At 39.6% G+C, this 10,640-nt stretch overlaps 2 protein-coding genes across 3 annotated transcripts; one reads left to right on the forward strand and one right to left on the reverse strand.

The window, feature by feature from the left end:
* The first annotated feature begins 7 nt into the window (after window positions 1-7).
* Window positions 8-839, forward strand: LOC146506591 (fatty acid-binding protein, liver-type-like). The gene is made up of 4 exons (XM_085180208.1): window positions 8-165; window positions 265-437; window positions 572-664; window positions 755-839. The coding sequence occupies exons 1-4, from the start codon at window positions 99-101 to the stop codon at window positions 803-805; spliced, it is 384 nt and encodes a 127-aa protein (XP_085036334.1). The 5' UTR covers window positions 8-98; the 3' UTR covers window positions 806-839.
* A 2,997-nt stretch (window positions 840-3,836) lies between these two features.
* Window positions 3,837-9,032, reverse strand: smyd1b (SET and MYND domain containing 1b). 2 transcript variants are annotated; one of them, XM_085180200.1, is made up of 10 exons: window positions 8,777-9,032; window positions 7,811-7,987; window positions 7,395-7,608; window positions 7,022-7,152; window positions 6,802-6,840; window positions 5,795-5,990; window positions 4,947-5,039; window positions 4,693-4,856; window positions 4,391-4,559; window positions 3,837-4,280 (listed from the first exon to the last, which is right to left on the reverse strand). In XM_085180200.1, exons 1-10 carry the CDS (start codon window positions 8,896-8,898, stop codon window positions 4,116-4,118), a joined length of 1,470 nt encoding a protein of 489 aa, XP_085036326.1. In that variant the 5' UTR covers window positions 8,899-9,032; the 3' UTR covers window positions 3,837-4,115. The 2 variants fall into 2 exon arrangements, with proteins under 2 accessions (XP_085036326.1, XP_085036327.1); XM_085180201.1 differs by lacking the exon at window positions 6,802-6,840.
* Between the last annotated feature and the right edge of the window lie 1,608 nt (window positions 9,033-10,640).

Consider the following 10,640-nt stretch of genomic DNA (forward strand, 5'->3'; position numbering starts at 1 on the left):
AATTTCAGGCACCTGAGGTTAAAGATTGATCCGCTGTAGCTTGAGAATATAAAAGAGGCAGATACTCGCCTCTTTCTTTACCTTCACTGCCTGCCAACATGTCTTTCTCTGGAAAATACCAGCTTGAGTCTCAGGAGAACTTTGAGCCTTTCATGAAGGCTGTTGGTAAGAGTTGTGCAAAACTAATAAGCTTCCTGCACTGAATGAACTAAAATAACAATTTATCTGACCAACGTTTTCCAAACTTTTTGCTTTCTGCCGCAGGTATGTCTGATGAGATCATTCAGAAAATCAAAGATCTTAAGAGCATCTCTGAGATCGAGGAGAATGGTGACACCTTCAAAGTGACATTCACAACTGGCTCAAATGCCATCGTCAGCAATTTCACTATCGGACAGGAGGCTGAACTACCGTCGCCCACTGGAGAGAAAGTCAAGGTAAGCCAAGATACTTAACTTAAATCTACAGGAAACACAATTATGACAGTTAAAACACTTATAACACATTTGGTCTGTATAAAATGTTATAGTTGATCACTGAGCCTAATCTTCATTTATCATGCTTGTTGAAGGGGGTGGTTCAGCGTGAAGGCAATAAGCTGAAGACCACCCTGAAGAACATCGTGTCTGTCACGGAACTGGTGGATGCAAACACACTCGTTTCAGTAAGTAGGTTTTCTGACTTTCTTTTCTTTAAAGTCTTCCTTGTTGATTAACTAGCTGGTATTTAATGCATTTTGTTCTTCTCGTTGTAGACACTGACTCTTGGGAACATTGTACAAAAGACGACAAGCAAACGCATGTAACTTTCTATACATGATAATAAAAGGAGGGTGAAAATTTTTTTTCAAAAGTAATTAATTACTTAGGTTTTAAAAACACGATTTACAACCTGAATAGGTGATAAAGCGATAGATCTTTCAGCCCAATTCTACTTTTTCTACATAATCCATCATACAAAATGTAATCAAATGGAAAAGTCCCTTTTTAAAACTTGTTTTATTAGTTTTAATCTTAACTTTATGCATCAAGCAAAAATTTAATTATATGCAACATTCTGTGACTGGAAGAAATTTGTTTAATATTTAAACCTATTTTCTGCACATTCCAGCACATAAAATATATTTTTTGTGTGTTTACACTCACTCTTTCAAATAGATGCAAGTAAAACACAGCAGAAAATAAATAAAGTCAAAGACTAGCGGTCCTGTTGCTCTATTTTCACCTGTAAAGCAGGAGTAGGATAGGCGGAGGCTTACCCTGGTGCAGGTGTGCCGCAGCGGTCAGTGGAAGAATCCGCGAGTTTCTCTGTGAATTTCCCATTACGTTGTAGCGCACTCGGTGCTTGCTTGGAAGTTTAGGGGGGGTTTTTTTCGCTGTAAAAAGAAGTTTTCTTCCCACGTACAACGGACGCTGTTTTTGTCACTTTTTATGGAATCAAACTTAAAATAAGGTCAGTACTTCCACGCTTTAAACGCTGCATGCTCATACTCTCTCCTGCACTCGATATATTATCCATTGTTGATCTGCACACAGCTGTTGTCACAAACGTTGCACTTGCTTACGTCACTGTCATGAGACATTCTCGCAAAAAAATCACGGTTTTAGTAACGCAATAACGCAGCGTTCCTACGGGAAGGTAACGGTAATCTAATTACCGTTTTTGCAATAAAGCCCCCATCTAGTTAATTTGGGGGCTTTGGTTTCAGAAATTTTGCTTGCTTGTGGGTTTTTTTTTTTTTTGTTTTTTTTTTTAAAACAACTTTATTTAAAGAAATATAAGCAGTAACATAGTAACAGTAATTGACCCTGTGCACGAGAAAATGCTAACTTCCTGGTTTGAGACCGGATGTGGGGTTGTACATTTCCGGTAGCCTTACTTTGCGGTCAATCGCTACTGCAAAGATATACTCCAAAATCATGTCCAAAACTCGAAAACGGAAAGATCGCGTCAAGTTACAAAGAGCAGAAGGTGGGAACACTCACCACTGTTGTGTCATAAAAAAATCTAATGATCAATTTTGACGTTTAAAGAGTTTAGATCGATCAGTTGTTTACATCACTCAATACAAGCAGAACTGCATTACTGCATGCAGAAGACACATCGTCCACATTCAGAAGCACATCTCTGTATAGTGACTGGTCTTATGATTTAAACAGGCAAATGTTCAGCATTCACACTACAGGTGAACAATAGTCAAACCAGGTGTTTCCCCCATTATGTCGATATCACACCTACACAGCATGTTAACAAACCGTGAAAAAAAGCCACACAAAAAATTAATGATTGCTGGTAACGGTTTCTACACATTAGTATTTACGAAGGGTTATATTGTGACTTACCTTAAAAATTACAGCGGTCCCTTGCTAATAACGCGGTTCACCTTTCACCTGGCTGTGAGATTTTTTTCGTGCAAGTTTGCATGCTTATTTTTTTACATCACATTGTCCTGCGTCCTGATCGCTGCAGACGATCTCCTCCGTGACGTCTCTCCTGTACAGTACAGAATCTCTGCATCGATCGCTAGAATCTCTGCATCGATCGCTAGCAGTGTGACTCTGAAGTGCTGTATGTCCACAATGTCCACGACACGTTTTGCACCGTCAAAAAATAAAATTGGCTAATTGATTTCACCTATCACTGGTTATTTTTAGAACATAACACCCGCGATAAACGCGGGACAGCTGAGAAATATAACATTTGAATCCATTTTCTCTTTTGCCCTGAGGCGCGGGGGAAAAATATCAACAAGTTGATGAACATTATTTACAGATATATTGGGTAAATGCCCAAGACATCTATAGAAGTGTAAATCGCCGCTTGATTCATTCATTTGCTTAACTTGTTTTGGACCGTAAACCAGGCGCAAATAGGACACCGGAAACAAAGCTCCCCACAGGAGTTTCCGCACCGGAAGTAGCATATGCTAACGTGCACATAGTCAATAGGTTCCCAGTTGAAAAAGGTAAACAAAAGTGTGGGGAATACATAATACCAAGAGGTGAAGTGGAAAAAAAAATAACATAACCTGAAATTGACAAGAACAGTCAAAAATTAGTTTAAACCTTTACAAAATGTGCTTAAAGGATGTGTCCTGTGCAGAAAATGTATTTCATTTAATTGATAATGCAGTATTTGTCTAATAATATATGGACATCGTAATATATGAGGCTTACAGTATATGGACTTGAAGTGTATTTCTAATTTGTTGGGGCAAAGGTTAAAGTTGATGCGAATGTGACATGTTTGCAATTTTGTCAGACTTTCCTGCAAAATGTGGAGGCCGTGAAGATTAAGTATAAAAGATGCTTTCATTAACGAAGTCTACTTCCTAGTGAGTACTAACAAATATCTTGATGAATGTAACCCGGGTTACTCAAAGACCTTGCTTGAATCTAGCTGAATGCTGGCACAACACTAGAATGTCTGGCTTTGTCAAAAATGGAGATTTAGGAGACTTTGAGGCACTCTGAAGCTGCACTGTAAATATTTACAGCTTACAGACAGGAACTTAGTTAAAGCCCTTATATCAAATTTGGCATCTAGCTTACGTTGGTGATTAGCCCAGGATCTGCAAGACAGTTAGTTTTTGGGTTTTTTTGTTGATGTTTTTTTAATTCTAAAATAAAACTATCAAAACATCAGTGTGCATCTTGATCTGTGCAGTCAAAGATCAGTTAAGCTAGCAACATCTTCTGGTAATGTAAAACTTGGGTTAAAGTACGACATACCGTCATTGCATTTCTTGTACTGTATCTTTTGACCTTATGTAGTGTCACAGCAAACACCAAAGGATGCGGGTCTATTTGATGTACAGGTGCACTAACTTAAGCCTGTTTTGTTTTTTTTTTTGTTTGTTTTATGAGGGCAGAGATAACAGTGCTTGTTACTTTCTAATTCACTCCTGTGGTTGGATTTTGCATCTTCAAAGCAAACTCACAAGGTCAAGACATTTTTTTTTTTTTTTTTTTTTTTAAATGAAAAGACATATTTCCCTGAAAAACTAAGTGATACAGAAAATGATCATGTGACTAAATGGCTAGGCTAACAACAACACTCTGACAGCTGTTAACAGTAAACAACAGGGTGGGGCTCTCCTGATTGCTGTCATGTGATCACTTCCTCCGGTGGAAGAGATTTTTGATTCCCTCCTCCACAGACTTGGGCTCGTGCATCATGGTCATGGGTTTGTTCTTCAGAGCTGCCTCTCTCATACTGTGATAAACATACTCATTCTGCTTGAACATCCTCAGCTCCATCTCTGTCTGAATGCGCATCGCCTGTGAAGAAATCAGAACAGAAACATCAGCACTCAGTGGGCCAGGAAAATTTTATTTCTATTAAAAAGTTTAAGGAAACCTAATTTGAATAATTTTAAGGTGATGCTTACATCAAGGTCCTTAGTGATGGGATGCGTTGGACCATGGGTAACCATGAGAATGGCGTAGGCCTTGCAGATCATCCCATGTGCAACCTCAATCTGTCCAGCCTGCCAGTGGGTCACTCCTGCTCTCATGGCAGCCATACCAAGAGCAGCATTGTTCGGGTGGTACAGCTTCCTGTTAGAGGGATGAGACTCGATTTGTGTTGTGTTTTTAACCTTTTCAAGCTGAAAACCTGTTCTTTCTATCAACATTAGATAAATTATGTTCATGTGTATAACAGGAAAATCCTTTGTATTTTCACACTTACATGTATCCCTCCACCATCTTCCGGGCGTAATCTGCAGCATCATCAAAGTACTGCAGGTAAGCTTGAACCTCGCTCATTGTGCTCCACATCCTCAACAGGTAGATGTGAGTGTCTGCCAGAACCGGCTCTGTCTTCTCAATGCACTCCCTGCAGATTTTCACAACCTGAAGAGACGAACCGCAATAAGAAAGATTACACAGTATCAAAAAAAAACATTTGTTTTATTTTTTCATTTAAGTGATTTGATACAATACCTCATGGTAGTCACCATTTAATCGAGCCTTTTCCATCTTCTCTAGCATCTGAAAGCAATAATCTGTTGCCTCTTTCACTTGTTCCTCTGAAGGCTAAAACATTGGACAGATTTTTAAAAGTCAAGTATTAAAAAGTGACAAAGTTTCAGAGTTATTTACTGCTGGTAAGACTTTCTAGAATTATAAAGCAGAAAGTCTGGTTATTTTTATTCCTAAAAGGACTTTTGACCTGCTTGTGACACACACAGAATGTTTGATTACAACAAACAAGATTTACTTCGTTACAATTTTAATTAATTTTCCACATTATTATTATTAGGCAGCCAATCTGGCGCTTCAAAATAGATGTGGCCAGTAATCAGACTTATCCTGTTAAACACAGAAACTCCTTAAACATTTTTTTGTGCTGATAGCTACTGGTAAGTTATTTATAACTTGTGACACACCCGTGTATAATCTATAAAAGCATACAGAGCACATTAGTGTAACAACAGGAGTACATAGATTCAGATTACATCTAGCAGTGTCTCTCACTTCTGAGACTTTCAGTGATGTGACAAACATTTGTGTATTTGGCACTGAAAGCTGGATATAAACTTTATTAAAAAAATAAAACAGAAAAGAAAGTAATTTAAAATTAATCAGCAAATCAAGTTAAAATTGGTTATTTATTCTAATAGCTGTTTCTCAAAAGCAGGTTTGAATGCACAGAAGACTGAATCCACTTGAGACTTATCTTTGCTTAAAATAGTCTCTGTGTGACTGCTTCTCATGTTTCTCGACTGTTCTTATCAGTTCTAAACGCAGTGGGGGGTGTTTGGTTAAACTGGAGACAAGCGAACACTAACCTTGACTCCGTCCTCTTCCCTTCCCCCAATCTTCATGTCATCTTTGATTCGGTTCTTGCAGTCCTCACATGTGCAGTCAAAGAAATATTGTGTTTTCAGCAGCCTCTGTCGCTCCTCTGACAAATTCAAGAAGTCCACATAGGCGACTGTCAGCTCCTCGCCTTCTGCAATCTTACCCAAAGCACGCAGCTCGATCCTGGGGATGAGAATCACAGTCAAACACGAGCAGAGATGTGGAAACACATGCAGAAAGGTTTTCCTTTCATGTGTGCTGTCTTTCATTCAGAGTTTGTGATTGATGGTGAAATCCTGTTCCACGGCGTGGCTTTCAGTCCAGTTCAAGGACTAATCCTTCAACTGAGTGAGATATTAGTGAGTGTCGGTATATTTCACACAGCACTTAAGTGGCAAAACATTTCACGTATATCTGGTTCATTTTCTTTAATTTGTTGTAAAGTTAGTTTCAATTTCGGTCTCCTTGCATAACATGCAAAACGGTAATAAATAAAAAGGTTGTATTTATATGAAAATGCTCTTTTTGTCTTATTTTACTTTGGTGTTGTGCTGCGTTAAAGGTGAAACAATAGGAAGAAATGTGGTATAAAAGGTAGAAGCTACTACTACACTCACACACGGCAATCTGTGTTGGTGTGACGGACAGACGCACAAAGTGACACATCAGCTGCATTCGAATAAAACTTTGTGTGGACACAACAAAGGTTTTTACGGGCGAAGAAATATGAAGATAAGAAAAAGTTAGCAGCCTTTTGTTACACTAAACAAGACAATTAAAGGGTTAGAGCATTCAAGTAGCACATGTGAACATGTATTGATGTGATATTCGAGTCACATCAAACATGCAGTGCTCACCACAGAACACTGCTCGCTAATAAAAAAAAAAAAAAAATTACAACAGATTGTTAAGTTTAATGATTTAATTGTTTAATGACAGAGTCTAAAGGGTGCTCTAATAATAAACTTCAAAGGCTCAGGATGAGGCAACGCACCTCCGTTGAGAATGAAACATAGTATTCACAGCCGATTGACTGAAAGACAAACAGGAAGCAGTTTTACACCCGACACACACACATTCACACGTAACAGCACATAAACGTGCACAGAAGCTCTGAAAACGTTAAGTATTATTCACTTTTTAATCAATTTTGAGGAATTTGGAGCTGTAGATAACAATGAGTTGTCATGAAGAGTATTTTTTTGTTAACTTACTTGCCGTGGTTGAGGATTACGGTGCAGTTGGGCCAGCAGTCATGGTTCACTAGACACAAGTTGGGGAAAAGACCAACTCCTACTGCCTGGAGACCCCTCTGGTCACTCACACTGAAGCCGTTACAGTTGATCTGGAAAAACAAGCAATCTTTGATGTGAACATGCACACATGTTGTCCATATAAGACTGCTACAGGTAAATAAAACAACTGTAAATATTTAAGGCTTCATGGCAGCTGTGAATCAAGGCATTAAGTGCAGAAACAGTGTTGTCTCAGGTAAACTGTCTTATTAATGAATCAGGTTTTTCTACTAAAGACTTTACTTTAAAAAAACAAAAAAAACAAATATATGTTTTAGTTATTTAAACGCACCACTCCAAATATGTGTGAGATATCATCAATTGTGTGCTGTTTGCTGTTATGGGGCCAGTAGTCCAGGAAGTTGTGAATGTCCACTTTCAGCTCCTTCAAGTCGTCCTCTGGCATGTCGGCAATGTGGTCCTCCAGCTCGTCCAGCGTGGTCAGCTGCATGTCAGACACCGTGCTCCCCTCCTTGTCGAGGCGCCACATAATGCGGGCCACCACACTGACCAGACAAATGAGCAATGGAGAAATGGACGTGTAAAGTCAAATCCACATTATCTTTAAATTACTTTTGAAGTGTATTAACATTTACTGCTTTATAGCATACAAGTGCCTATTTGAATTACACATTTGTTGTCCTATAGTAAGTAATAAAGACTAGCCAGTCTTTTTTATAGCACTTATTTCCCTTTCCATCCACTTACCGAATGTTCTCATTTGGTACTTTGCCATAAGCTTTGATGGCGCTGCATTCTAGCTTGTGCTCTGCCCAGCCTGCACGCTGGCAGGTTCGGTCACAATAATGTGCAAATTTACACTGGCCGCACCGCTGCAGCTTCTCTTGTCTTCGGAAACAGCTGTGGCAAATACGCTCTGCTAGACTGCAGAGGATAAGAAGAAAGAAAACAAGGATAGGCGTCATAATTTAAAATCTGTAGCACACGCATACAACACTCAGTTATCATTTAAAGAGCAGCACTTGCACCTGCTTTGATAGTTCACTCTGTCATGTTTAACTAAAATTGCACCAATAATAAATAATCAGTGTTCACAGCTTTCATCAGTGAGTTAAAGAAGTATAAAAAACACTAATACAAGTGGATAATCTGCACTTCTGAGATGGAGAAGAACTAATATTAAGGCAGTCAAGTTTGGCATTGTGTGTTAGAAGCACATTTTTAAAAGTATTGTGCACTTAAATTCTTGTTTAGAGGCTTTTAGAAACATTAAACATTTAATATTTTGAAATTATAATGTAAGCTAATGATGGGTAATAAAGCAAAAATTTGTTTTGTTATTAAGTCTATGATACAGAAGCAGAAACCTCTGACTACTACAACTGTCACACAGTCCACCACAAACAACACTGAAACATAGTTTCAGTGTCATAGTTAATGTTATTAGGGTTTGCTTGATAAGGCTGAGTCGCTACAAGTGGCAAGGCACCATACTCTAAGGAAACTGCTTTTATTCCATTAAACTAAGTAAAAATCAGCAGTATAGCTTTCCAAAATATAAAAACACAACATGCTGTGGTTAATTTCTAATTACAGACTCACAAAAGACCAGGAAATCCATTATTCGCATGTTCAAATATCCCATAAAGACTGCATTTGAAGGCATCCCCTATCAATGACCATCCACACCCACAACTTACATCCTCACCTTACCTGTCAAAGACAACAGCTGCAATACTGGCCTCAGAAAAAATTACATCTCCTGCCCAAAACTCCTTTGTTGCCTTTAACCCTCTCCCCTTCCCAGGCGAGTCAAATATTGCCACGGTCTCCATTGTAGGTGCGCCGGATTCTGAGACTCTGGTGAATGGATGATGGTCTGAGTGGATGAGAGAAGACTTAGTGTAGGACCTCCAATCTGTGCCTGTGTTCTTCAGCGACTGTACATTCCTCACCCAAGTTACTAAAATAGCCGAGCACCTCTTGAAATGTACCAACAGATGCAGAAGACGGGTTGGTTGGTGTTTGTCTCTTTAGTTAAGTGAGAAATTAAATATCTTCAGTAGGCGGGCTTGTCAATAAAACCAGTTATCTTTGTGCGAAAGTAACACAACTGAAGCTGGTTGTCATCTGTGAGATGTCTTCAGTTTTTACAATTTGTCACATTTTTTGCTTTACACTGGCAGAAATCCCCTGACCCCTGATGTTGAGTGTTGGTAGATGCCCTCTCCTTGAGGGTTATTTTCGTCCTTCAGTTGTGGCTGTCTGTCAGGAGTCAGTTGTGACGTTGAACAGCTGCGAGAAGCTTGACAGGAACACAGTTGCTCTATCTCACTGCCTCTACTCTGTTCTGGTGCTTTCTCTATCATGCTGTTCCTTTCCTGCGCTCTGTCTCTCTCTAACTGCATGTTACGATGCAACAGAGCAGGAAAACTGTCACTTACACACTGTGAGGTGGGAGGCATCCACCTGCTGAGGGCCCCCTCAAAGAAAGTCAGATCATAAAACTTGAATATCCAGTTAAGGTCTCTGTATACATACACTCTCATGCTTTCATTCACCAAACTGTCACAAAACAGCAGAAAGGTAACACAGCTTTCCCTCCCTGTTTCACTCAGCTGTTCTTTTATGCTCAGATCAGCTGTGAAGCTGTAAAACAGCTGCTGTTCATAAGTGAAGCCCAAGTATAACTCTCTTTATTTCCAGCAGGAGTTTCCCAGAGTGAGCTGAAGTGACCACAAGGATAGTGTTCAGAAGAGAGACCACCTGGATGGACAAGAGACAGTTTCTTTAATTTTTCTTTTATCCTCCATCAATTTAGGAAGCCCTCTACTTACTTGGTTCGCCCATTCTGGACTCTGGTTTTTAAAGTAGATGCCTTACATCTTGACAAATTTCTGTTATGATATAAATAGGGATCATGAAGAAAATACATATTTTGCCATCTTGAAAGAAGCATGTGATATCATTGTTCTTCTACTTATTTACTGTTTTGCAGAACATGGAGTGAGAGCCGACATACCCTGGACAGGGTACCCTGGGGTCTTGCTGTGTGGGCCTTTTTTCTTCCCATGTTTGTTTGAGTTCTCTGACTTTCTCCCACAGCAAGGCCTCTATGTGTTAGTCACAGACTAACACATAGAGGCACATATTCACAGCTATAGCCCATTTAAAATCACCAGTTAACCTAAAGTCTATGTCTTTGGATTGTGGAATGAAGACAGAGAAGGAGAACTCCACAAAGAAAGGCCCCAGTTGGTCTGGTGGATTCAAACCCACGACCTTTTTAACGTGCTAATCATTGCACCAAAACCCAACATTAGCAGACAAAAAAAAACTGCATATAATTCTTAATTATATGTAGGGCGATCGTGGCTCAAGAGTTGGGAGTTTGCCTTGTAATCGGACAGTCTCGGTCTTTGTGTCCTTGGGCAAGACACTTCACCTACCGCCTACTACTGGTGGCGCGATATGGCAGCCTCACTTCTGTCAGTCTGCCCCGCCCCAGGGCAGCTGTGGCTACAACACAGCTTGTAGGTTGACTGGATGTGTATAGCGCTTTGGGGTCCCTAGGGGA

Source organism: Neolamprologus multifasciatus, chromosome 12 (genome assembly GCF_963576455.1).
Source record: "Neolamprologus multifasciatus chromosome 12, fNeoMul1.2, whole genome shotgun sequence".
NCBI lineage: Eukaryota > Metazoa > Chordata > Actinopteri > Cichliformes > Cichlidae > Neolamprologus > Neolamprologus multifasciatus.